General features: G+C 43.2%; 1 protein-coding gene and 1 long non-coding RNA gene across 3 annotated transcripts; one reads left to right on the top strand and one right to left on the bottom strand.

Moving 5' to 3' along the window:
* Nucleotides 1-7: 7 nt before the first annotated feature.
* On the top strand, nucleotides 8-21,292 carry ATG4C (autophagy related 4C cysteine peptidase). 2 transcript variants are annotated; one of them, XM_074545668.1, is made up of 13 exons: nucleotides 8-163; nucleotides 403-494; nucleotides 1,427-1,505; nucleotides 2,708-2,838; nucleotides 3,577-3,660; nucleotides 4,277-4,510; nucleotides 6,900-7,221; nucleotides 10,020-10,090; nucleotides 11,563-11,699; nucleotides 13,840-13,918; nucleotides 14,583-14,659; nucleotides 17,432-17,551; nucleotides 20,160-21,292. In XM_074545668.1, the coding sequence occupies exons 4-13, from the start codon at nucleotides 2,763-2,765 to the stop codon at nucleotides 20,328-20,330; spliced, it is 1,371 nt and encodes a 456-aa protein (XP_074401769.1). In that variant the 5' UTR covers nucleotides 8-163; nucleotides 403-494; nucleotides 1,427-1,505; nucleotides 2,708-2,762; the 3' UTR covers nucleotides 20,331-21,292. The 2 variants fall into 2 exon arrangements, with proteins under 2 accessions (XP_074401769.1, XP_074401768.1); XM_074545667.1 differs by lacking the exon at nucleotides 1,427-1,505 and having other exon boundaries at nucleotides 9-163.
* LOC141729814 (uncharacterized) lies at nucleotides 20,215-27,764 on the bottom strand. The gene is made up of 3 exons (XR_012581250.1): nucleotides 27,664-27,764; nucleotides 25,344-25,417; nucleotides 20,215-22,116 (listed from the first exon to the last, which is right to left on the bottom strand). It is a non-coding gene; the product is annotated as an uncharacterized LOC141729814 (long non-coding RNA).
* Nucleotides 27,765-27,928: the final 164 nt, after the last annotated feature.

Genomic DNA, 27,928 nt, shown 5'->3' with positions numbered 1-27,928 from the left:
CAGCGTGCATTGCGCGCGCACTGCCGCTGGCCGCGCCTCACCCCCGCCGCGGCGCCCGCCGGGAGTTGTAGTTCTCGCGCCGCTGCGCCGCGGCCAGAGCAGCGCCGGGAGGCCGCGCGCTGCCCGGGCGGCCCCAGGCATGGCGGAGGCGGCTCCGTGAGGGGTGAGCGGCGGGCGGCGGCGGCGGGACGGGCTCTTTGCAGCGGCAGCTCGGGCGCGGCCGTGTCCTGTGGGGCCGGGAGCCGCCGAGCCCCTTGCCGCGGTGCGTGCGGGCTCCTGCTCGGCTGCGAGTCCTGCCGGGCGAAGCGCACCGTCCCTGCTGCAAGACTGAGGAATAATCTGGTTTTCTTGGCGAGCCGCCTTCCCAGTATCGTTTCTAACTGCCCTCGAATGTGTTTGCAGCGCCTCAGAAATGACCTCCGGCCTCTGCTCCCCGTCCTTCTTCCGTGTGGGTGCCGCTGACTGCCGCCGCTGCCGCTCCGGGCTCCCTCAAGGTACGAATGAAAACCAGAGAGGTCTTAGTTAACAGGAGATCATTTATCTTATAATTACCCCATTGAGGCTTCATTCATCCTTCCCGCTGCAGTATTACCGGCAGCTTGCGTTGCTTTTCTGCTGTTTATGCACACACGCGCTGTTTTGGGGGGTTTTGGGGTGTTTTCCATCCCTGTGAGCGCCCAGCCGCTCCCGGCAGGGATCCCCTCAGGGGGCTCAGGAATTGGGGCTCAGTTCCAGCCGTGTCCTGCTCTCCCTGAGGGAACGGCATCCTCGTGATGTGCATCCGAACAACTTCAGACATCAGGCAACTTCGGGACAAAACCATGCGCTTTGGTAATTTGATATTCATTCCCGTTGGCTTTAATATTCCTGGGACCTTTAATATTCCTGGTGCAGTTCCATTAATGTTGTGAAACTCTTACTGGAGATTTCTTACATTGATGGCAAGAACCTGTGTTTTCCTCATGAAAAAATTATACCTGGTTTGTGTTAGCATTCTTGGAAGCCCTTTTTGCATCTTTAGCATAATATCAGAGAAGAAATGTACAGAGAGGAAAGATAAATGTGCTGTGGTGACCATTGTCTCTGAAAAGAAAATTAGCTTCTTTCTCATTTACATAATTTTGTCTTCAAGCCGTTTCAGAACTGTAGAGTTTGTTTCATTTCTAATTTTAGCCAGAGGAAGCTTTTATAGGAATTGGTTTTTAAGGCAATCAGTGGTGTCTGGATAAATGGTTGTTGCTGATGGATCATGTGAGGGAACACAGGACCAAACACTCCTCCTGAAAAATTTCATTTTGCCACTTTGCTGTCTGGAGCTGGTCATACAGTCAGGCTTTCCTTTCTTTCCTAAAAAAAAAAAAAAGGTAGGGGGAAAAGGCAGGAAGTTAAAACCCAGCTTGAAATTCTCCTTTTCTTCCTTCCCCAGCTTAACACAAGGCTAATCACAGCAGGGATGTACACACTTGTTATTTTCACTTGGAAAACCTCAGCCTTCCCTCATGTTTGTGAGTTGGCATTGCTTCTTTTTTTGTCAAAAAGCAGATTTTTATGAGAGAATAGTGGGAAGGTGCTAGGGGTGGTTTGGGCAGCAGATTGCAGATCCCAAAAAGTGGATGTGTGTGAGTACCCTCAGGTGATGCTGCCACCCTGACACCTTCACCCTGTCCTTAATTACACTGTCAGTGATTGGGTTTACTTAAAATTCATTCCCAGTGGAGAGAAGTGACCCAGTTAAGTCTTTGTCCTGCTTTTGATCCCTGTTCCATGGAGAATAGCACGTGGAAAGGTAAATACAGTTCTAGATACTCCTTTTATAGCAAGGAGGTTTTTCTTGGCTCAAGTTTATTAATTAAATGAGGAAGTTCACTGTTGCTCATGTCAGCTGGTGCTGTCAGAACTTAGATAAAAATTCTGTGAAGGCTGCAGTGATGTCCCACAAGAGCTGCTGTTGAAGCAGGAGCTCTTAATTTTTCATCTCTCTGTGCAAGGCTTTGGGCCACCAAATACCATCCAGAAACTTTGTGTGTCAGGTATTTCCAGGTGATCCACTGACAGATTACACCTGGTGAAGGAAGTTCTGTTAATTACAGCAAACTTCCTGTTACAAATGGGGCAGCTGGGCTGTGGAGGGGGTTCTGTCCCATTTTCCCAGCTTTATTTGAAACAGGGATAAAGGCATTACCAATTACCTATTTATTTCTTTATTACCAATTGTTACCAGTTCAGGTTGCTTTTAAGGTGAAATCTCTCTTATCTTGCAGCACAGAAAGAGCCAGTAAAGATGCATTTCCTTAGCAAATTTATCAGGATTTTTTACAAAATTAGCCAGCACTGTGGTGGACTTCAACACAAAAAGTGCTTTTTGTTTTCTCTTCAGCAGAAGAGAAGAGCATCTTTTCTGTTTAGTGGGCTTGCATGTCAGCTCTGCACCTCAGTGCTGCTAAAATGAGTGAGCTCATGTGCCAGCACAGGTTTTGTGCTCTGGAGCAGTTCATGGTACAAGGCAGAGCTGCTGGAGAACATTATCTTTTATTTAGCTTTGTGTAGTGCTTTTATTGGTGTGTATTTGGAATTAAATTATTTTATTACTTATTCATGGGACACGGGATTGCTTCTCAGTGCCTGGTGTGGAGGGTTCTGTGAGTTTATTGCTGTTCCTGGCCTGGGTGGGGGATGATGCTGAGTGTTTATATTTTGGTTTTTGCAGCAGCAGAACTGAAAGCCTCACAAGACAGCGATGGCTTTTTCTCTGGAATTTGAATATGGAGGCCACGGGGACAGATGAAGTAGAAAAGATCAAATCAAAGTTTATGTCTGCATGGCACAACATGAAATACAGTAAGTGGAGCAGAGATCTGTCCTCGTTAAAAGGAATGGAGTGTTTCTTGTTGGCATGAATGCAGTCATAACTAATTAATACTACAAATGCAATATGGCCCTTGTAACAGGTTTTTCTTTGATGTTATAAGCAAGCCCCACTATAAAACTTCCTTAGCTTTTCATTTTTTCAAATAAATCTTGCATAATTTAATTTAAAATTATTTCTTTTGGAAACAGTAAATATATTTTGTAAATTACTCTAGATTTGCATAGGCTTTTAAACAGGGATAATATGGGATCATCTGTACAAAGATTTATTTTGTCTATAAATGTGCTTTTATAGAAGAAAATATGATGGTGTGTGAGTTACAAACTCCACTGAAGAATCTACCCTTGAGTAACATATTCATTTATGAGCAACCAGATTTTCAAGTGTGCCCTTTACTAATCTGTCCTTGATTTTTCTGCTTTCCATTTAGGACTGAGGTTGCTCAGTTTTACCACCAGATTTCTGATAAACTTTATTAATCACAGCTGTTTTGAAGATGTCTGACAAGATGAAAAGATGCTTTTTTTTCCTGCTTTCTTTGAGGCTGTCACATGGTTGAAAGGGATTTTTTATGAGACCAAAGCCCAATATCAATGCTTGTTTTTAATTCCCCTTTCAAGGGTTACCTTTGGCTTAACCAGGTGCTGTCAGTATTTCCTTTTGGGAAGTTCAGTCACAAATTTGTATTTGTTCTGCATCTGTTTTAGGTTGGGTGTTGAAAACAAAAACTTACTTCAGTCGGAACTCTCCAGTTTTTCTGCTGGGAAAATGTTACCACTTCAAAACTGAGGGTGAGTCCAGAGCTCTTCACTCATTCCTCAGCAGGAATGAGGTGTTTTTAATCTAGAAAGAAAGACTGGCATTAACAATTAACCAAATCCAAAAGGTAAATATGAAAAGCTTAGAAAATACTCATTTAAATGTCCGCCTCTAATGCAATCCATTCTAACCTGCTTTATTCAGATTTTACACCAAAACCTTCTGCTCTCTGTAAAAATTTGTGTTGTAATTTGCACTTCATTTACCATCAGCTGGAGATTTTCTCTCTAAATACTCCTGATGGAAAAGTGGCAAGGCCTGATCAGGGTCACTGCACCAACACCTTTGTTATCACTTTCCAGTGTGTAGTGGTTTAAGTCTCTTTATTTGACCATTCACAGTTGGGTGAATTAAGCACTTACTTGCAGGTCAGTGGTTCCACTGGCACAGTGGTGTCTCTATGGTTCTTTTGATTTTTCCTTTTTTTCTATTTAATCTGGCACATTTCTGTTATGTTTGCCTTCCAATTCTCCTTTGTTGTCCTTGAGGCAATTGTGAATTTTTGTGAATTTAAATTTGATATTTGTTACTAATAACAGGAATACCATAACAAAGTAATCAGAGCTTAAGCTGTGCTTTGCCTTGCAGACTCTGGGGAGCTCTCTACAGATGGGTCCAGTTTTGACAAAATCAGCCCTGAGATTTCGGGGAACGTGGAGGAATTCCGCAAGGATTTCATTTCCAGGATCTGGCTGACCTACAGGGAGGAGTTCCCTCAGATCCAGGGCTCTGCTCTGACCACGGACTGTGGCTGGGGCTGCACGCTGAGAACGGGGCAGATGCTGCTGGCCCAGGGGCTGATGCTGCATTTCCTTGGGAGAGGTGAGTTACAGAAATCTCTGTGTTTGTACAGGCTCAGGCATTCTGTACAGACCAAAATGGACTTTTTTTATCCCAAATCTGAGCTCGTTTTGCTTGTGTGCTCCTCACTCCTGCTGGAATTGTGTCCCATTGCACAGAGACTGGGCTGTCCTGTCCTCCTTTTCTGAGAACCAAAGTATGCCAAAGCAAATTTCTGTGGAGTTCCCAATATCCAGGTGTGAGTTAATACATCACAAATGTGTGATCCTCCTATCTGGATGTTCTTACCCATGCACATGCCCAGAAAATTAAATTTTCTCTGGAAATTTGATTGTTTCTTGAACTCCAGATGTAGAAGTGAGTTCCCCAGCCCATAGCTGTGGGCTATGGCAGAAGTGATGTTCTTTTATCAGTTCTAAAGTTGTCCATTATTGAATTTCTCCTGGTGTTAATATATTGAGTTCCTAGAAGGATTCTAATGTAACCTCAATACATCATTCTCTGTGTGGAAATGTTCACTGTGTCATTCCTTCCCTCCCCCCGTGTACTTAGAGAGGAGCTTCCCTTTTTTCCTTACCACTGTCTGCCTCAAAGTCCTCGCTCAGGCACAGCCAGCTGGACCTTTAGGAGCTGTGGGACACTTCCTGCTGTCATGGGCTGAGTGTCCCTGTCCTCCTCATTCTTCCAGGCTGGCCATGTCCTGCAGAGAGGTGTTTTAGGTTGGCACAGTTAAACACCTTTTCCTTCCATCCCGTTGTCTGTCCCTTTATAACAATCACGCATTGCTTGTTTCAGAATGAGCCCGGGGGGGTTGAGAGAACACAGGGCATTGTTTGCTCAGCCATTTGTGGGCTCTCAGGAGCACTCCAGCACAAGATCCTTCTGAAAGCCTGTTTTGATGCCACTTTGCCCTGGCTGTGCAGCTCTGAGGGAGGCTGGAGCAAGGTCCCAGCCCAGCTGCAGCACAGTCTCTGTTCCTGCAGTGCCAGGGCTGAGCTGTGGGACTGGCTCAGTGATTGTGCCTTTGGTGTGGATGTTTAACTCTAAAACATTCATTATCTCTTTCAACTGACTGCACATCTCAAAAAGTGTGGAAATACTTCTGCTGAGAACACAAATCCCTTAAATATCACTCTTCTTGTACATATACATTTAAAAGAAATTCAAGACCTGCCCAGAAGACTCCCTGTGAGCAGGAGTGTGTAATGGCTCATTTGGAAGTAACCCCAAACAAAAAGCACTCAGGTTTCTATCTTTAAAATCCATGGTTCCAAAGAATTCCTCGTGTGTCCCCCTTGTATCCTAATTTGGAAGATGATGGGGTGATTCCAGAGTGCTCTTGTTCCTGTGGCAATCCAAATCCACAGAAAGATGGGGTAGGGATGGTCTTTCTGGGCTGCTTTGCTCCTCACTTGGTCTTCTGACAGCTGGTGAATTATCTTTTGAAAAGCTTTTTATGAGATCTGGGCAGCTTTGGAAACATATTTAGATGTTTACAGGAAGTTTTTCATGGCTGTTTACTCTTTTCCCAGAGATGTTTTCCTTCTCGTTTAATGGTGGTGTTTCTGTTAGGAAGCAAAACTTGCCTGAAGTTTCTAGCTGAGATATTTACACTTCCACTGCCATGTGGAATGTTCCAGATATTGCTGAATGTTGATGGGAATGAGTTTTGATTTTAAATTTGAAGTTTTACTTTGAAATGCCTGTGCTAGAGACTCTGGCTGGAGTGTGGAGCTGAGAGCCCAGAACAGCAGGGCCTGTGAGGGTTTTACACTGAGCTGGCTCTGTGTTGGGAGTACTTGTTGGAATTGGGGGACAATTCCAGGATCTTCCTGGGCCTGCTGAACCCCATTCTGTAGGAGGAATGCTGTGTGGGATGCACCATCCATAGGGAAAAGCAGACTGAAGATACTGACTGATATTTAGACAAGTTTGCCTTGTTATCTAAAGGAATTAATGAATTTAGGGAATAAAAAATCCTGCCTGCCTGTTTCTCTGCTGATCTCCTTTGCCATTTTGCCAGGAAGAAATGTTTGCTTTTACAAACATTTCAATAATTCCTCAGGTCTGCCTGTTTTTTTAATAACTGAAAAATAAGAAGAATTAAAGATTTTTGATACTTCTTCTTTGACACCAATAAAAGGATTTTGGGTAGTATTGAAGTAACAGTAATGTATTTAATATGTAAGAGAGTTCTTACCTGTAATCAGGTGTATTTTGTTTGTTCAGCTGGCTGGGATGGTAACCAGAAAATCAAACCAAATGCTGCTCTTCCAGATTTCTTTGTTCACCTGTTAACAGCACCATGTAAAACACACATTATCACTATAATGAGGGGGACAAGGGGAAGTGCTTTGCTAATGATGCCATAAAACGATGTTGCTGTGGCTTTTCCCTTTTCCTGCTGCAGCCTGGGTGTGGCCGGAGGCGCTGGCCATGGACGGCTGTGACTCGGAGTCGTGGCCCAGCAGCACGGTCAGGAAGCTCACGGCCTCCCTGGAGGCGTCGCTCACGGCCGACAGGGAGCCCAGGCTGCTGGCCCGGCCCCCTGCCCGCAGGGACTGCGATGGCACCGAGAGGAGGAACGAGCTGTATCACAGGAAAATCATCTCCTGGTTTGGGGACTCCCCCCTGGCAGCCTTTGGGCTGCACCAGCTGATAGAGTACGGCAAGAAATCCGGGAAGATGGCGGGGGACTGGTACGGGCCCGCCGTGGTGGCGCACATACTGAGGTAAAGCACCTTCCGTCCTCTGCTCCGGCATTCTGAGGTAAAACTCCTTCAGTTCTCTGCTCCTTCCCTTTGAACATTCTGAGGTAAAACACCTTCAGTTCTCTGTCCCTTCCCTTTGGACATTCGGAGGTAAAATTCCTTCAGTTCTCTGTTCTTTTCCTTTGGACATTCTGAGGTAAAACTCCTTCCGTTCTCTGTTCTTTTCCTTTGGACATTCTGAGGTAAAACTCCTTCAGTTCTCTGCTCCTCCCCTTTGGGTATTTTTGGGTAAAACTCCTTCAGTTCTCTGTCCCTTCCCTTTGGACATTCTGAGGTAAAACTCCTTCAGTTCTCTGTTCTTTTCCTTTGGACATTCTGAGGTAAAACTCCTTCAGTTCTCTGTCCCTTCCCTTTGGACATTCTGAGGTAAAACACCTTCAGTTCTCTGCTCCTCCCCTTTGGGTATTTTTGGGTAAAACACCTTCAATTCTCTGTTCCTCCCCTTTGGGTATTTTTGGGTAAAACTCCTTCAGTTCTCTGTCTCTTCCCTTTGGACATTCTGAGGTAAAACTCCTTCAGTTCTCTGTCCCTTCCCTTTGGACATTCTGAGGTAAAACTCCTTCAGTTCTGTTCTTTTGGACATTCTGAGGTAAAACACCTTCATTCTCTGCTCCTTCCCTTTGGACATTCTGAGGTAAAACACCTTCAGTTCTCTGCTCCTTCCCTTTGGACATTGAGGTAAAGCACCTTGAGTTCTCTGCTCCTTTGGACATTTTGAGGTAAAACTCCTTCAGTTCTCTGCTCCTTCCCTTTGGACATTCTGAGGTAAAATTCCTTCAGTTCTCTGTTCTTTTCCTTTGGACATTCTGAGGTAAAACACCTTCAGTTCTCTGCTCCTCCCCTTTGGGTATTTTTGGGTAAAACTCCTTCAGTTCTCTGCTCCTTCCCTTTGGGTATTTTTGGGTAAAACTCCTTCAGTTCTCTGTCCCTTCCCTTTGCACATTTTGAGGTAAAACACCTTCAAGTCTCTGTGCCTTTGGACATTTTGAGGTAAAACTCCTTCAGTTCTCTGCTCCTCCCCTTTGGGTATTTTTGGGTAAAACTCCTTCAATTCTCTGCTCCTTCCCTTTGGACATTCTGAGGTAAAACACCTTCAGGTCTCTGTCCCTTCCCTTTGCACATCTTGAGGTGAAACACCTTCAAGTCTCTGTTCCTTTGGACATTTTGAGGTAAAACTCCTTCAGTTTTCTGCTCCTTCCCTTTGGCACATCACAGAGGAGCATTTCTGAGTGTCCTGAGATTGCTTCAGCCTAATTGAGCAGCAAACTGTTCATTATTGGCTTTGTAAAACACCTATAGCAGGAGCAATTCCAGAGCTTTTTCATAGGCAGGAAGGGAAACAGCAGCAGGTGTAGGAATGAATGCTGAGCTTTTGTCAATCTTATTTCAGGAAAAAACACAACATTCCTGTTTTCTTGTGGAATCCCAAGTATCTCTCCCAAACCCTTTTAAGTAGAGCTGCATTTAGTGAAATGCTCTAAAAACTAACCACTCTTTCAACCTTGGAACATGCATAACATTAGAGATTTTTTTTTTTATACTGTAACCTGGGGGCTGTAATGTACTGATAGTGTAATGAAATGTCAGAGCTAAAATTGATGTTTTCAGCATTTCTTTGCACATATCAAATTCTTGTGAAACTGTAAATGTATGGGACTATTAATATTATAATTATATCCCAGTAAAAGTAAAGGGTCTGTGACATTCAGCGTGGTTAAAGAAAAAAAGTCGAAAGTCAAATTTCTCCAGACTGTGAGCCTTGATATTTAATTCTTTGAATGTTTTGGGGGTTTTTTTGTAGTCTTATATATGTATTTTTTTAGTAGATTCCAGTTTACTTATAAACCAAATCATTAATAAATCATTTAAAAAGCAGAAGGCAAAGTTCATCCATTTATACATTTATATATATAAATAGAAGAATTTGATATTTCTAGGTGCTAATTTGTGGCTTGTTATATGAACTGAGGTCAAATAAAGAGATCTAATGAGTTAAAAATAGTATTTTTGTCAGCAAACTTAACCTTTATCATCCATATACATGACAGAAAATGGTTATAAACAGAAAGAAATAAAGTAATGAATACGAATTTCATTGGAAGTTATTGTGGGATTTGTTTTTGTGGGTTTCATTGTTTCTTCTAAATAGCCAGACATTGTCATCTTGGCTTGGGAAAATGTGGTGCCAAGACATCCATGGACAATACAGGCTGGATCTTGGTATCCAGTGTTTAAAAACAAATTAAAATCCCACCCATGTTGTCTGCAAAATCTAGATAAAATCTCCTAAACAAATGTATCAGATTTACAGACAGGTTTTAGAGAAGTGAACGTGAACTATAGAATAAAATATGTCTGTCTAACAAGGTTTGCCTAGATATTAATTAATATAATATTTTTTATTTATGTATCAACAGTGCAAAGAAACTACAAAGAAGGTCTCAAGTAAAAGTTTCCACAATAGAACCACTGTGTAACTGTACAGTTACTTTTATCTGCATGAATGCAGCCTATTAGGCTTGTGCAGTTAAAATATAAATTGATCTGAGTCCAAACAGTTTATAGTACCTGTGTTTGTCACAAAGGGAAGGTGTCTTGAATTAAAAAAAAAAAAAGCCATAAAAACCCAAACAAACAAAAAACTCCTATCACAAACACTTAAAATCAACCTGTTTCTAAAAAACCAAAGTAATTTCTTTGTGTATTGTTAATTTTTTTTTAATGAATGGTAAGTTAAGTAGTTTTGTGTTTGCACTTAGAAAAGCTGTTGAAGAAGCAAGAGACCCTGAGCTGCAAGGAGTAACAGTCTATGTTGCCCAGGATTGTACAGGTAACTGTGAATTTGTAGATTTTTGCAAGATTTTAAATGCTTTTTATGCTTTTCAGTTAGCACTTAACAATAGAGCTTTAAAGGAAAAAAAAATCCCAGTGAAGTGGATCCACAAAATTGAGATTATGTAGACAAAGGGGTTCTTGAGATGTGCAGATTGTTGATTGCTGGTTTGGTGTTTTATAGTGGAATTCCAAATCAGCAAATCTGTTATTGCCTCTTCTCCTTTTGCATGGAGATGTTTCTGTTAGTTGGAAGCTTTCAAGTTTTAATTATTCCTTTTAGAAGTTTATATGCAGCAATAAATATTTATTGGCTTTTTCCTGACCTGCCCCTTCTGCATTTCCTTGGCATTGCAGCTCAGCAGCAGCAATTCCCATTCCACAAAATATTGCTGGGAATGAGGAGGCTGAACTGGTTCTGAGTCACCTGGGTGTTGAGTTTTTGGGGTTTTTTTCCTTAGGGTTGGGATTAAATGTGTAAGATTGTACTTTTTGTTTGGATTTAGATGTTTATTAGTTCTTATTTATATTCCAGTCTTATAAAAAGTGTGAGTTTTATAGTGCTTTAACAGTTTTGAAATTGAGTTTTATAAGGTTTTTTAAGGATAAACTGTCTAATTAAGAAATGATACTTAAATTATTTTTACTTTTAACTTAATAACTAACTACCTGTGCCTCGTAATGTGGACTTTTTTTTATATAATTACACAATATTGCTGAAACTCATGAAGAAGGTGAAGAAGGACTAGCTACTGCTCTAAAACCTGTATCTTGCTATATATATGTATTATTCTAAAACTTTAAATTTTCACCATGTGGTATTACACATTTCTACTCAAACTATTTCCCTGTAATTCTTATAATTCAATTTTGGGGGCTTCTCCATGGCTTTGGGTTAAATGCAGTGTTCTCTTGTGGGTCAGTGCCTGGCAGCACAGAAAATGTGACATTCTCAGCACCTGGGCTGTGTTTTGGGGGCACAGCCAGGTTTGGAGGGGCTCTGTCTCAGTTTGTCACACTCAGGTGCCCCGTTGGAGGTGTGGTGTCGCAGACATTTTTTCATAGAAATCTTTTCTTTCACATTTGTTCATCTTCTAAGAAGCAGAGCCCCAGAAGAAGAATGTAAACAATTGTTATCAGCTGCTGTGAAATGTAGCAGTGTCCTTGTGATTGGCTCATCTTCCTTGTGTACCATTAAAGGCCAATCACAGGAGCAGCTCAGAGACAGATTCCCTGCACACAGAACTTTGTTATTCATTCCTTCTATTCTATTCTTAGCTGAGCAGCTCTCTGCAACTTCTCTTCTTTTTCTTTGTAGTATAGTTATAATGTATTATATATCATATATCAATAAATCAAGCCTTCTGATTAAGAAACAAGATTCTCGTCCTTCTCTCACCACAGTGACAGTTTAAAGTCGCTGTAACAGTGTGGCTCTGTTTGAAATGTGAATATTTCTGTGTGTCTCAGTGTACAGCTCGGATGTCATTGACAGGCAGTGCTCCTTGCTGGGCTCTGGGAGAGCAGCCCCCAAAGCTGTGATTGTGCTGGTTCCTGTCAGACTCGGTGGGGAGAGAACAAACACTGACTACCTGGAGTTTGTAAAGGTACGAAATGAGAGTTCAGTCATTTCTCACAGAGTAGCACAAGGGGGATATGAAAAGCAACTTCACGAGGGTGATTCTCCCCATTAAACCTGTGGTGGGGATTTTACAGTTGAAGGTTGTAAAGTTTGACTTTACAGATTTGAAATTTCCCTATTACAAGATCAGACATAATTGCAGAGCACATGATGTCCCTTGGTAAAGCTGTGATAACTGTCCTGCTCCTCCAGCAGCAGCTGAAAAGACATTAATGCAGTGCCTCAAATTACAAATGGTAATTTAATCTAGCAGGACTCTAATAGCATATGTAACTAAGGATCAGGCAGCATTTTAAAACATGAATACACTCCATTCCTTGCTCTGTTTCTTAATTTCTTAAATAAGAAAATGGTTCAAATGGTTTTAAGTTGTTGCCTGTCTGTTCTTCCCGTTTTCTTTTGTCTCTTTGTTCCCATGGAATTATTTGATATTTTTATTCACTACCTGAATGGTTTTTTCCCTGTCTGGGTGAATGTTTCTGAGGATGGTGGTGCAGGAGTAGCAAGCAGTTACCACAATAAAAATGAGCTGGGAAAAGGCAAAATGAAGGAGAAGGCAGAGGGGGGAGGTTTTGTCACAGAGGTTCTGCAGGTACCTGGGGATGTGCTCTAATCCTCCCTCTTGCTGCTCTTAGGGAAGGCCTTGTTCCCTCAGCCCTGCTGCTTTTATTTCATTGTCCATGCTCCTCTTGATCTGTCTGAAAATTTGGGGTTCATTTTGAATTTCCCCCAGTGCAGGAGCACGGACAAAGGCTGAGAGTCTGTAACATGATTTATTTTGTGGCTCTCTGTTCACTGTAACATTCCAGGAAAACATTTTGATTTTTACTGGCATGGGAAGACAGACTGGTAAAGTCCTTCAAGTTATGAACTGAAATTGTTATTAAATTTTTCCCTGATTATTTTCCTTGTGTTTCAGCCAGCTGGTTTGGGACAGTTTTAGTTTTCAGTTTGAGTGATTCCTGCTGCTCCCCTCCCTGATGGAGGCTGGGATAGGAGATCTCTCAATTGCCTGAATCAGTCACTCCAGTGTCTCCCTGGCTGTTCCAAGAAGTGACCACATTTCTTGGAGTCTGCCTTTAAGTTAAAAATGCAGATTTTAGAATGTAGCACAAGAGGTAATTTCTACAAAGGGTTTTATATTTATGGGTGAAAATGGATAAATTTTTTATAATTCACTTTTACAAGGAGCTTGCCATAGATGAAACAGTTATCCATTACTCTGAGCAGCTTTGCTCCCTCTCTGCTCTGCCCTCCTTGGCTCTGGAGCCTTTGCCTCTGATCTGCCTGAATGTTCTGTGGTGCTCAGAGCATTTGCTAAGGAAACCTTCTCATTTATATTTTAAAGAAGTTTTCTAAGGAAACCTTCTTGTTCATATTTTAAATAAGCATCACTTCCTTAACCTGTGTAAACCATGCTGGATTTGACTCTGTAGCATCTCAGGGGAGGTTTTTAAGTGACTTTATCCTTGTCTAAGCAGGGAAGGTTTTCTCTTGAGAAGCCTTGGTGTTAGTAGTTTGCCAATATCAATCTTGTTGTTGAAAGAAAAATTCCCTTCTCACACTGAGAAATGTCCCCTTCCCAAAAGTTCAGCCTTCAGAAGGTTCTGGTTCCTGTGCCCCCAGGCCACCTGCAGGGATGTTTATGGGGCCTGGCTGTTGTGTTTCCTCCCTGGATGTGGGGCAGCTGCTTTTGGAGCTGGACCTTGTAATTAATTACTCTTAATTTCAGCTGGCATTTCTGCCCAGGATGTGAATTTGATGCTGTGGCCAGGTTTGTCCCTTTTAGTGCAAAAGGAAGAGTCCCCAGGGGCACAGGATGTAAATGTGTGTGAAAGCTGAAAATCTCAAACATTGGGATATTTGGACTGAGGAACTGGTGCTCAATATGTGAAATGATATTTTGTCTCCTCCCCAAAAACCTGTGTGGTATCTCATGGGAAGTCTCTGCAATATCTGCTGGTTTCACTTTGCTCAAGCCTCAGGAAGTCATGGAGCCAATCTCTAAAAAAAACCAAAACCATTTGCCTAAAAGAGCAAAGAGCAATTATTTAAATTCAGTTTAATATTTGGTTAATCTCAATGATCCCCTGTTCTTGTTTTAGGGAATTTTGAGCCTGGAGTACTGTGTTGGCATCATTGGTGGCAGACCCAAGCAATCCTATTACTTTGCTGGATTCCAAGGTGAGTGTTTGACTGTGTTGTGTCTCCTCAGTATTTTTTTCTCTCAGAGTTAGGAAGTTAATACAGAAGCAGTGGGAAATAGCGTGATTAAAATAGTAAAATGAGCACCTTATTAATTCATCACATCTCCCCAAGTCCAGCCATTTGTCATTTACCCCACGGAGTAATTGGATTCTGTAAAATGTACATTTAATTTCCCTTGTTGCATAAACAAGGCATAATTTATCTGTTTCACCAAACTTGAGGAGCGTTTGCTGTTCCTGCCTGGCAGTTCTTATTTAGGTATTTACTCTCTCCTGCTTTAAGTGGTGTTAGTTGATGCCTAAATGACAAGCAATATATCCTTGCTGTCAGGATGAAGCAGGGCGATACATTTTTCATATGCAAACTCCAGAATATAATTGTGTGTTTGTAAAAGTAATTTTAGCACCAAAAATTAAATGACAGTTTCATCACTTTATAAAAATTCTGCTTATACAAGCATATTTGATTATGCAAAAGTTAATCTGTCCTGCAAAAACCTATGCTTCAGTCAATGAGTATCAGCCTGGCAAGCAGTTACTCACTGGCTTTTTTTCCAGCTGTTCTGCATAGAAATTGGATTGTAAGCAGTGTAATAATAAGGTGTTTTTTGAATTACTTGTCTTCTGTTTTGTCCTTGCAGATGACAGTTTGATTTACATGGATCCTCATTACTGCCAATCTTTTGTAGATGTCAGCATAAAGGATTTCCCTCTTGAGGTACTATGGATATAGAGCTGGCACTGTTTGCTTCCCATATGAATCAAACACTAATTATTTAGAGCTGTTCTAGCTAGCTGCAGCTTTATGGTTTTACAGTTACATGTTATTTGTCAATGTCCTGCCCTTCTTTATAGGTCTATAATCAACAAAAATGACCAGAGGTTAAATCTCAATATGGAGGTTTAATTTTTACTTCATTAATCTTCATCTGTTTTCTTTTTAATGATCATAAAATCTCCAAAATAGATGATCACTTCATTTAAGTGATTTTCCATCAAAGAAAATAGATGATATTTGTAGATCTTAAACCTGTTTGGATTTGGAGTTGATCAGTTTGTCTTTTTTGGTCATTTTATTTATTTTTGTTTTTAATTCAAATTGCAAGCAGCATTAGGGAGAATTCCTGTGGTATTCAATAGCAGGAGCCTGGAAATAGATGGAGCTCAAGGAGGTGATTGGAGAACTCAATTTACAGCTGCCCTGGGAAAGCACTGTCAGCTGCAAGGAAGGGCTCAGTGGCCTCAGAGCCTTCCACACAAACTCTCCTTGGTCCTGTGCCCAACTCCAGGTGAACTCCAGCAGCTCCTGGCTCAGCCTCAGGGGCATCCCCAGCCAGGGCAGCAGAGCTGGAGCAAAATCCCATCAAATGCTGTTCAGGAGAACTATTCATATAAAAATAAAAAATCCCAAAGGGCCTGCACAGGGCTGGTGTCAAGGCCTTACAGCAAACACTTCATGTGTGTCATTATTTGTGCTTAACAAAATGCCTGAGTTAGGATGTTCCATAGCACAGAAGGGGAGGATTCTGTAGGAAATGAGAAGGTTCTGGGTGTGGGTCAGCAGATAGCCCAGGCAGGAGGTTGGGTGTGCTCAGAGATTCCTTCAGGTTTGTCTGGAGCAGGAGTTGGTGAGGGCCAGCCCTGCCTGGGGTGATCCCCAGCTCCTTCCCTCTGTCCTCACAACTCTTTGGCTCCAGTGCCCCTGAAGATTTTACACTTTGGGCAAAAGCAGCCAAAAGGTGGGCAGAGCACAGAGCAGCAGAGCTGAGGTGAATTCCTGAAGGTCCTGCTGTGGCCAAGCTACAAAAACATCTTTTGGGTTCTGTTCCTCCAAGCTACAAAAACATCTTTTGGGTTCTGTTCCTATGACTCAGCCTCAAAATTGTGCTGCAGACTGGCATTAATCTGAATTTCTAAATAAAACCAAGGTTTTAAGCTGTGTTTGGAAGGTATGCAAGCTGCCAGCTTGGCTTGATCCTCATCCTAATGCTTTCCTGCAGACGGAAAATAGATTGCAATTTAATGCTTGCTGCATTTAATAGTATTATATCTTTGTCCAGAAATGTCAAAAGTAAACAGAAATTGCTTTCTTAGTGTGGATAGTTGCTTGTTAGATTTATCTGTAGGGAGTATTTTCAAAATTGACAAATTGTCCAGAATAAGTTGGAAATCAATCCACTCTGTATTGGCTTCCAGCATCCATTTGTTTGGAGGAATGGGAAAAAAAATCCTCCCCACTTCTCTTTGTTGTGCAGTGATTTGTGCAGCATTAAACCTCCTGCACAACTATAGGGCTGCTGCTATGGCATCTGGAAGGCAGGGTTTAATTTTATTTTTTATTTTTTTTATGCATTTGAAGACTCAGGAATTAATATTAAAAATACAGTTACTGTTTATAAAATTGGAACGGTGAGGAGAAAAAGCAGTGACTGAGATCAGTCTTGCAGAAATAGCCCCAATCATCTTGGTGGATGTTTTTTAGCAGAGGTTTTACAGAAATACCTCTTGGGTTTGTGATCACCAGGAAAGAACAATATATTTTATTATGTAAAACTGCTGCAGGGATGGTTACACTCGGATTTGGGAACCAGGGCTGTCTTCTGTAGATTGATTTTTTGTGATTAGCAAAAAAAGAGATTTAATAGAGGGAGGATGATGGGTCATCCTCTGTGTTGGAGGCAGAGTGGAGGGGACTGGCTCCCTCTGAGAGCAAGTGAGGAAATAATTGCAGTATTGGACAAAGAGCTTCCCCACAACTGCAGCTCCTGTAATAAATAACCACAGAATCAGGATAGATGGAATATATATATTTTTTTCTTTCATAAACTGAGTGAGGAGCGTGGGGAGGGGGTTTTGTGTTTGTTTTGTCTTTCAGCAGGGCTGCTGAAAGTATCAGCTCACAGCATCTGTCAGGGAAAGAGATTTCACGTGAGGAAAAACCCATTTGTAAAGCAGGGCATGTTTGGTTTTTCCCTACTTGTGGATCATTGTAATGTGGTTTTGCTTTTGTGTGTTTTGTGGGTTTTTGAACCCATTTCATTTACTGAAGGGAAATGCATGAGGTTGGTTTATTCCATTATGTCTCTTTTATGGAGGCTGGGGGAGGGAAGGGGCACTGGGCAGTGGTAGTAAAGCAGTAAGATAGTGCAAAAGCTGTTACAAATTCAATTTGCTGAAGAGCATTCACCTTCTCTGCCTTGGGAATATTCATAAAGTATTGCTGGGAGCAGCAGAGCTGTGACAGATTCCAAACTAACCCGGTGTGTGTGTGGGGAAGTTTGGGGAATGCAGGAGGCTTTACATGGCTGGGGAAGGGTGGAATCATTTCAGTGTTTGGGGAGGGAGGGAGAAATCACTGCCAAAGGCTGTGCTGGGTTTGATTCAGGTGCTGCAGGGCTTTAAGCTGTTGGGGGGACAGAAGTAAACACATGGATCTGTGCCAATCCTGACTGTCACCTTGTTTTGTGTTTTTTAACTGGGAAACCTGCAGTCATTCCACTGTCCTTCTCCCAAAAAGATGTCCTTCAAAAAAATGGACCCGAGCTGCACCATAGGATTTTACTGTAGGACTGTGCAGGACTTTGAGAAGGCGTCTGAAGAAATCACCAAGGTAGGTGCCTGCTGGAGTTGCCAAACCATCCCTGGGCCAGAGCGGGGTGTGGGGAGGAGGATCGGCCTGGCCCCACTGAGCAGAGCCGGTTCCCTCGGTGCCGTTTACCGCGCTTTCCCACGGTCGGTGACGCCGCTGGGTTGATCCCGGCGCGATTCCCGAGCGGGGCCGGGCCGAGCCCGCCCGGGCTGCGGGAGCGGGAGCGGGGCTGGCGCCGGGCGGGCCCGCGAGGTGGCGCTGGTGAGGTGGCGATGTCCCGATGTCCCTGCAGCCCTGCGAGCGCGGCCCGGGGAGCTGCGGGCATGCTGGGTGCGGATGGCGAGAAGGGAATGTTGGAGCAAACCCCAATTGTTCATTATTTCTCCCCAACACAAGGGGCTTTTCCTGGTGGGAACTGCAGGGCTCTGGTTTGAGCTGCACAGAGCAGGTGCCACCCAGCAAATCTGTCTGAGCCATCCTTCCCCTGCCAAAACTGCTCTGGATTCAGTTAGGTCCCGTTGGAATCAAGTTGTTTTCTCCTCAGTTGTTGCAGTATGTGAGGGTGTGAAATGCAGCATCACCAGTGTGTTCTGTGAGCTGCTCTGGGTTTGGTGGCTTCAGAAACGCTCTGTGAAAGGATGCAGCAGCAGATGGGCTCAGTGTTGATATTCCAGCCACAGCAGCACAAGGAATTCATGTTTGCCCAGCACTTGGAATGTCCTGAGAAGTGGTATTGGTACTATTACTAGAAGTATTAGTACTACAGCCAAAAAAGCGTTTTTTAAACTTAATACTGATTATAATCAATAGATACTATTAATGCTGAAGTTGTTTCTTTGATTCTTACCCAGAGAGGTAGAAAACAGATTTAAAGAAGTAGAAGTGCCCAAGCAGCAGATCCATGGAAAGTTGAAATAGTGAAGTTTCTGTTCTTCCTTGTTTTCTTCTTCTGTCACATAGAATGTCATAACATGGTAAAAAAAAATCTCATTACAAAATCAGTTCCAGCAGAAGTTATCTTTTTCCTATTTCTGTTCTTTCAAGTTTGGGATTAAGTACAGTTTTTTCCTGAACACAATTTGTGAAAATACTCTTGACTGGTCCAAGTGTTGGAGTCATTGTCCTGGTATTTTAGATAGAAGCTCTTTAATATTAGTGACATTATTTTCTAGAAATACATTTCAGGCAATGTCAGTTTAAAAAGAGGGGAAAGTTTGGATACAGGGACAATGTCAGAAACATTCTATCAATTGATCTTGCAATCCTTCCTTCACATCCTTTGTGTTTTCCATCATTTTTCCCTTTGTTTGCAATTGTAGTGTGGTAACTCTTAACCATAAAGCTCAGTGCATTCCTAGTGTGCCCTGTGGAGGCTGAACTAAATAAATCCAGGTTCTGCCTGCTTTTTTGGGTTATAAGAGGTGAGAGATGAGATTTAGCTTTTATACTTGAGGATAAACATTATGGCTTTATATGTTTAGAGACAGATAAATGAGGAAACTTGCAGGTTGTTCAGAGTTTCAGATTCTCTGGTCACTGTTGAGATGTGATGAGAGTCACACAAACCTTGCCCAGGTTCCCCTGGACTTGGTTTAGGCATTTCCTTGCCCTGTTCCTGTGTTTAGAGTTTCCTCACCTCCCTCAGTGTGGAAATGGAAGTTTCAGTGAACACAGACAATGCAGTGGAGCCCCAGGATTTTACTGGGATTGATTTATTTTTTCTTATTTTTTAAATGCTCCCTCAACCCCTGACTGTCATATTTTAAATAGTTCTTACTGTTTGAAGCTCTCTTTGGGGATTTTTTCCTGTTTCAGACTGATTGTTCTCCTGAAATGGTGCTCAGTGATTTTTAGTTCTGTGTATCTCTAGTCTGATGTGGTTCTGCAGCCACTGCAACACTGGGCTGGTTTTTCCCAAGCAGGTAGGAAAAAGTAACATGAATTTAAAAAGAAATCAGTGGGCAAAACACCCTGAAAGGCTGAAATGTTTTTCAGTGTTTAGTGGGGTTTTATCTGCTCGTAAAGATGTTTTGCTGATCTGTTTCATTATTTATCATTCCCCACACCCCCTTTCTCCATTCTCAGTTTTCCTATTTATAAACACAGATTCTGGGCCCCCTGGTTCCCTGTGACTGTCACCAGTCTGGTTTGAGCCACGTGCTCTGCCTGCCTTATTTACATTGCTGAATCTGTTTGAACTTCTAATAAAAACACTGAATATTGCACCTGCTGATCCCACAATAAAAATCCCCCCCAGGATGCTCAGTTGCTGCAGAATTCACACCTGGGCTTCAGGAGACCCTTATGGCCATTAACTATTTTGTAGAGGGTTTTATCTTCTGTCTTTTATCCTTTTATCTTTCTCTTTGTTGCACAGAGTCTGACAGCACACACAGGCTGTGATCTGTGTGCTCAAAACCAGGGTAGGCAGGAAATTGCCAGGTGCCTGAGAAAGGGAAGTAAATATCTCATAGGAGGAGGAAATGTTTAGATTGTGCAATGCTTTTGTCTAATGAGATAATTAAAATAATGCATTTTTTACTTGGCAGTCATCAGCAGGTGAATATCTGTGCTTGCTGAGTTTCTTCATTTCTAATTAATGTTTTATCTGGTTTGTTTTACATTATAGATGCTGAAATCTTCATCCAAGGAGAAATATCCCCTGTTTACTTTTGTCAAGGGTCATTCTAGAGACTATGACTTTGCTTCCAGTCCACTCCATGAAGAAAATGACCTTTTCTCTGAGGATGAGAAGAAAAGGCTGAAGAGATTTAGCACAGAGGAGTTTGTCTTGCTTTAAGGACATTTTACACAGGAGCATCGGCAGCTGTCCAGGAGAACACTTGCCTTTTAACTCTAAAATGTACCTGGATTCCTTCCCCAGAAAGGCAAGCCTGTACTGAAATTGGTCTATTTTCATAAAGATGATAATGTTTTATATGTTAAAAGTCTTTAAGATGTCGGTTACTAATGTATGTACTAATTATTTTTGCTGACTGCTGGCTGGAGGAGTGTCTGCAGTTGTGGTAGTGAAGGAGATGCTTTGCTGAGAGCCAGCTGTGCCTGGCCTGTGCCCAGATGCCAGCTGTGCCCTGCTGTGCCACTGCAGGCACTGCTGGGGCTGCCTTGCCAGGGATGCTCCTGCAGGGCTGTTGCTGCTGCAGCACAGCTGGAGCTGTCCCTGTGGGAAGGGGCAGTGCCAGCTGTGCTGCCAGCCTGGCACCGTGCAGGGCAGCTCCTGCTGCAGGGTGAGGCTGATGGGTCAGGATGGCACTGGCAGCCCTGCCATCACTGCATAGGCTGAACTGGGAGTTAAGATACTAATTAGCACTATGACTTTCTAATGGTTTCTCATTAAGCTTGCTTTGGAGCCTTAATATGAGGAGTGAAGATAAAGTATTACCTTTCCCCACAATTTTTAAAGGTTATACTATTAATATTAACTGCAGCCAATCAAAGCAGCTGGAGACAATTATTAGAAGAGAGCAGTGTTTGTTTCCTGTTTCAGCTACCATAATGGTGAGGCTTCTCCTGCCAGAGCAGCTTTTAAATCAAAGCAGAGGGGGGTGGATGTGGAAGATTCTGGGCTGTGATGATTTTTTGTTTTGATACGTGTTGTTACTGTACAAGTGATTATTTGGTGGTGTTTGTTCTCAGATTGCAAACAAATGTACAGAAATAGTTTCATGTTTTAACAAAGTAAATACAATATTTAAAAAACCATATTAACGCTGGTTGGGAAATAAAAGAGGTATGAAAACATGAAGTGCATGTGCCTTTTATATTAATATTAGATCCTCTAACAGTGAATATAATCCTGCATCTAAACCAATATTGTAAGGGGTGAATACTCTGTTTATTTGCAATAAAGGCAGATTTTATTGTTGTGTTGTAAACCAAATGTTACCTGGTCTAAGTGCTGCTCAGGCACAGAGGCACAAGTGTTGCTGATCCAAATAAGAAGCATCATGTTTGTTCATTAAAGCACCTTTTACTTTTATGGGCAAGAAGTGACTAATGGATAAATTTCAGGCAGAACTAGACCAGTCTGTGTCAGGGCTGGAGAGTGCATTTGCATGTGCTAATTAATATTCAAAAAAGATAAAATATTCCTTTGTTTTCAAGGGAAAACACCCCAGACATTATTTGTCTAAATCAGTAACCTCTGCCCTGCTAATATTTGGCATAATGTGACTTTTTACTAACAGGTATGTGAGCATGTTTGGCTTGATCTTCATATTTTTCATTAATAGCCCAGAAGAGGGAGTAAACAACATATTTATGGAATTTAGATGTCAAAATGAGGAGAGCTGTGGATGTCAGAGCTAGAAGAGAGAAGATTGCTGCTGAGTGGAGCACAAGGAGCTGCAGCTTTAGCAAAGATCAGGCAAAGCCTCAGGGTGGTTCCTTTGGGTGGCACCAAGTTGGGATGGATTTTCCTTCTTCCACAACTCCACCACCTGAATTCAGAAAATCCCACGTGCACAGACCCCTCAGCCTGTTGTGTCTGCAGGAAGGAGCTGCTCTTCCAAAGGCCTTTGGTGCAGAATTCTTGCCATGGAAATGCTCACAAGGAATTGCAAGAGCTGTGGCACAGAAATGTTAAAAAGGAAAATATAGGTCTGTCATTCCAACAGCAAACTTCCCTAGAAGGATGGAAGTTTCTCTTCTCTCAGTCTTTTTCCAACTGAATAAAAAAATGGAGTGGTTGAAACATCTTTGAACTTATTAAATAGTGAAAGTTTTTACCTTTCTAACTGAGGGAAAGAAAATTAGCAGTGCTAGAACAGCACCTGGGTTGGGGTCCTTTAATTTGTAGCAAATCCTTTAGTTCACCCCAGTGGGGTTTTCTTTAAAGCCTGCTACAAATAATTGTTAAAAATTCATGGCTGTTTTCATCATGGTTTTTGTCCAAGGTTGAAGCACAGACAAGCCCACAGAATGCCCTGGTGCACTTGTGTGCGGGGGTGACACAAGTTAAATTACCAGGTTAGTAGAAATTAATGGTTTTGGGTAACTACAGGGGACTTTAATTGGAAACTATGTTAATCGTGTAGTAATTCTCTTTACCTCGTCTGCATTAGCTGCTGCAAACCAGGCAATTAATTTGTGTCATCAGTGTTGCTGCTGCTGTTTCAAACACAAACCTGAGGAGCATCAGTTACTCCCAGAGCCAGCCCAGGCTCTGAGGCCTCCCCACATCTCCCACCCATTCCAGCCCAGACAGGAGCCCTGCAGCCTCACAGCTTTGTCCCCTCCCAGCCTTTCCTCTCCCTCCCTTCTGCCATTTCCTTTCTCCTCACAAGGAACCTTTCTGTCTGTGTTTATAATATCTGACATTAGCTTGGCACAGGCTCTCAGTGGAGACTCTGCCTTCTCTTTCCAGCCTTGTTTTCCAAACCTGGGCAGTGACCAAAGCCCATCACACCCCAGAGCTCTGCTGGAGGTGCTGCTGCTGCCCTGGGAGCTCAGGAAATTTCTCTCCTCCATGAGAAACCCCCCAGCCACCACCTCCCTTTCCTCTGCCTCTCCCATCTCCAGCCAACCTTTAAAAACACCCCCCAGGCACTCAGGAAAGGCAGCAGCTGATTTCTGAGAAGCTTCCAGAAGCCCAGGGCACTGCTCTGACTCCATGGAGCACAAGCCCTCAGGGCTGGCTCGTGGGAAGGGTCACACTGGAAGGGTTTGCCCCATGTTTACTCCTGAAATGGGAGTTTCTAGAGTGGTTCTTTAGGAAAGGGAATTATTTACTGATGGTGGTAGAGAGAGGTGATCTCAGAGGCAAAGAGAGCCTGGAGAATTGCAGCCCAGTTTTCAGAAGGCCTGGAAATGGGAATATACTGAAACCAGCACTGAGATTGTTCCATAGAATCCCAGAATCCCAGACTGGTTGGGCTGGGAGGGACCTTAAAGCCATGGGCAGGGACACCTCCCACTGTCCCAGGCTGCTCCAAACCCCATCCAAGGCCTTTGTGATGCCTCTTTAAAGATTTCTTTTCCCTCTCACCTGTCCCCCATGCTTCAGCACAGCTGGAAAAGTGGGGCCAGCCTGATTTGTTACTGTCTTTTGGGCTTTTTTTCTATTTGCTTTTTTGGCTTTTCCACCCCTCCAAACCCAGAAGCTTTGTCAGTGTGAAGCAGGTGAGCAGTTCAGTTGTGCCCAGTGGAGGCAGGGCAGGGATCTCCTGCTCCCTGCTAATTCCAGCAGGAAAATGGATTTGCCCCAGAGACCTGATTTATTCCCAGCCTTATTGACAATCTCTTAAAGGGGATGATGGAGTGAAAAGCAGCCATCAGTGAGTTATGAAAGGTCAATAATGCCACAAAGGAACACAAACAGCAGGTCTGAAATCCAGCCCTCCCCACCTGCTGTTTCCACAACCATTTCATCCAAGGTCATTGGGCTTTTCCAGGGAGGCCAGAGCAGCAGGAGCCTCCAAGAGGAGGCCACGTTACTTCATGGCCCTTTCCCACCTTGGAGCTGATTATTATGGGGTGCATTCCCCCAGCCCACAGGCAGGAACAGCATCCAGCACCATTTCAGCTCCTTACCCAAAACCCAGAGCCTCTGGCAGAATATTCCAGCAGCACAGGGACAGCCTCCCTGCAGCTTGGTTAGGCCGTGCCAGCATCACATAAAAGGATTTTTAAATGCTGCTAACTTCTTTACATTGACAAAAAGGTGCAAAGAGGAATTTGGTGGTGTCAGGATCCAGCCCTGGGCACTCGTGGTTTGACCCTGAGGTTTGGTGTGTGCACAAGATGCCTCTGCTGCCTAATTGGATGAGCTGAGCTCCATAAACACTTCCCTTCCCTGTTTGTAAGCAGTCCACGGGCAGCTGTAATTGTCTGAATCCACAGTGTGAATAGTAAAAAGAGCTTTACTTAATGACTGCAGCAGCCCTGCTCGAGTGAGAGCTCTCTGGTATTTATTCACACCAGAATTCACGAGGCTTTTGTTTGCCATGAACACTCCTGCAAATAAAAACTTGCTCACTCTAATGTTTATGAATAAATGTGCTCGTAAATGCCATCAAAGCAAATCAGCAGGGTTTTATTTATGCAAGGAGATGCACAAATAAATGTTTGCTGTTTTCACCCAGCTCTGGTGGGTGTTTAGGCGTGTGTAAAGCCAAGGCTTTGTGAGCTCTGCTCAGCACTCAGACATTATTCCTGCTCTCCACCTCCTCCTTCCCTGCACTCTGATCCTGCCTGTGAATCCCTGTGCCCCAAGGGAAGGTTGTTAAAGTCAATGTTTTAGGCATTACCCACATCCAGCAGCTTGCTGGGTCAGTGGACAAGGTCATGGAAGGGACTGGGATCCCTTTGGGCTGCCCAGGGCTGGGAGGACAGGAGGGAAGGGGTTTGTGATCACAGCTTTGTGGTGTTTGCATGGCACACAGCAGATACCCCCCAAACCTGCTTTTTTTGGCATCTGCTGGCTTCTGGAGCAGGGTGGGGGTTCTGTCTCACACAGAAGTGTGGGAGGTTATTGCCATCCTGTCTCAATCAGTGCCCTAATTAAATCTAGGAGAGGATTTTCTTTCTAAAATGTAAATGTCAAGCCTTGTTAAGGAAAATTAAAATGCACTGAAATGAATGTGGTAGGAGCTGTGGAGGTGCTTAAGTAGAGTATCTGTATTTATTAGAAAGGGAACTAAAAAGGAAGTATTTTTGGAGCACAATCCTTAAACTGGGCCATAAGGATTTTATGCAAATTTCCCTTCCAAATCTGCAGTTAGGGACTGGTTCCAGGGGAGAATTCTATGTCCCAGCCTCTAAAAGCTGTGAAGGAATATCATCTGAGACTCACCTCTTTCCAGGATGTATCTGTGCCTATCCCTCCTCTTACCAGGATCACTTGGGATTCTGTGCTGGCCACACTTCCTGCAAGTTGGAGTGGAAAATTCAGGTAATTCCTTCCATTCCCTGCTCCCCTGAGTCCAGCAGAGCACAACAGCCCAGAATTTAAACCTTCATTCAGCAATGGGATCACCCCCATTTCCAAAGAACCCTCTTTAAAGCATTTTTCTACTCCAGCCCACAGCGAGCCTGGAGCAGGAGCATCACTCAGAACGTGCAGCACTCAAACCCAGAGTCCTGGGCATGGATTAGGAAAATCAGAAAACTGAATTGTTTCAAAGGCTCAGAACAGAACCTCAGCTGATCCCAGAGAGGCTCCAGCTCTGGGCTGTGATCTCAGCCTGACCCAGGCCAAACCCTGAGGTGAGTTCACATCTGGAGCAGGTGAGCTGTGTCTGTCTGGCAGTGGGGACACACAAAATGCAGCATTTGTTCAACACAACAAGCTCATGCCTTTGCAAATACATGAAGTTTTTTGGCCTTGCCAGTCCAACCATTGGTTTGTTGTTTCCATGCTAATACAAATTCTTGTATTAAAAGGAGCATGGCCTTGGGTTCCTCCATCCGTATGGGAAAAAGTTACTTGTCTGATGGTAAACAAAGAACAGAAGAATTGATTCACTGTCCTCACTCTTAAAAAGATGGTATGAAGCCATAGTGAAGCAATTTTAATTGTGGCTGTGTAACACTTGCCATCAGTAAGATCACTTGTGTTCTGTTTTTAGGGACGGGGCTGCTCCGGAGCACACGGGGCATTGGAAATGCAAAACATGACCGCATGTTCTCAGGGCTGGGCCAGCCCCACATGAAAGAGCACTTGTGCTGGGATGCTCAGCTCTGAGGCTATTCTCTGTTCAGCATGTATTTACAGAGATGTATGAATATTTGATTAATGAGTCATGGTCTCTGGAGAAATTTAATAACTGTACTGCTGTACAAAGGCAGCTCCTTCACTGTTAACACAGCTGCCAATAGTGTCACTGACACTGGAGCCCTTTCTGCATCTAATATGTGCTGGGGAGTAAATTCCTTCCCTACAAGGGAATCCATGGCACACATTATTCCCTTATCTGTTTGGAACTGTTGCAGGCTCAATTTACAGACCCTGATTTGTAAAGATTTTTCCAATGGAAACAAGCAGTGACACGTGAGCCAGAAAGCAGCAGTCTCACCAGGCCCTGAGTTACTTGGAGGGTCAGTTCAAAAACAGAGTTGCTTTAAAAATTCTGTTTATAAAATGCCAAAGGAACAATGGATGAAAATATTCATGGAGAGCAGAGTGCTCCAGCAAATTCTGCCTGCCTCAAAATCTGTGTTCAGTGGGATTTCAGGGCTTGCTCAGGGGTGCAAGACTCACAGCACTGGGCAGAGCTTTTCTCCCCCCATGACCAGAAGTGTTCTTCATTTTTGCTGAGCAGTTTCCCAAGGATAATTCGTTGCTAATTTTATAATTTTCCCATTTTTATTCCTAATACCTATGAAGAGCTCCATTTTCACTTAGGAAGTTAGGTGTATATTTTAGTGGTGTTACTCCAGCTCAACTGCTTTAAATAATAGGGGGGAAAATGTCAAAAAAAGATAAATTTAGTGCAGTGGCTTTCACTAGGAGCTTTAACTGCAGGTTAGAATTATACATGCTATGCAGAATTTCCTGCAACACTTCTCCTTTGGGCCACAATGCATTACAGCAGACGTATAATGAAGCTGCTATAAAATCCGTGGTAATTAAGGGGGATTTGACAGTAATTGCAACAGTGAATCAACTTAATTATTACCTGCTTCAAAGAGAGCTAACCTGATGTTATAATCTAACCTTTCCTACTTCTAAAATGAGAGATTAACCAAGTATATGTAGCATTTAAGAATTAAATCTGTTGAGGTAGAATGATATTAATATACTTTTCCTATACATTTTCTGTGCATGTGGGTACAAAGCAGCCAAAGGAGCAGCATCAGAAGCTGACAAGCTGCAGGCAGGCTGAGTGTGTGCATTCATAAAATAAACAGGGGTGAGCCAGCTCCTCTGCTGCCTGCTGAAGGCACAGGGACTGCAGCCAGAGCAGGGCTGGAAATGCTGCAGCACACACCAGCCCTGAACAGCCTCGTGCAGGAGTGCATTGTCTTTCCACGCTGAATTTAAAGCAAATTATCCTGAAATAACCCAGTGTAACATTGGTCTTGTCCATTCTGGCCTGATCAGTGCAGCTCTTTCAGCCCACAAATCCAAGCATCACTTTTGCTTTGTTTCCAGAGCTTTTGGGATGTGTTACCTGAGAGCAGGGGGTGGCTGGGGCTGATCCAAACCCTTCTCCAGACTCTTCCCCGGGCTGTGCCTGGCTGGTGCCTGCAGCTCCATGATTGCAGCAGTTCTGGAAGGGGAGAGGTGCAATAATAAAGCTTTAGAAATACCAGAGAAGTGAGAATCAGCAGCATCAGCATCACCAAAACTTGCCACAACTTTCACAAGAAGTTCATCTGAAAAACTGATCAAATTCACTTGAGCTCTGCTCTGAGGAGGGGTTTGATCATCCAAGT

The sequence above is a fragment of the Zonotrichia albicollis genome, chromosome 8 (assembly GCF_047830755.1).
Source record: "Zonotrichia albicollis isolate bZonAlb1 chromosome 8, bZonAlb1.hap1, whole genome shotgun sequence".
NCBI lineage: Eukaryota > Metazoa > Chordata > Aves > Passeriformes > Passerellidae > Zonotrichia > Zonotrichia albicollis.
Note: the sequence above shows the minus strand (reverse complement) of the source record. Positions and strands in the feature narration are given on the sequence as shown.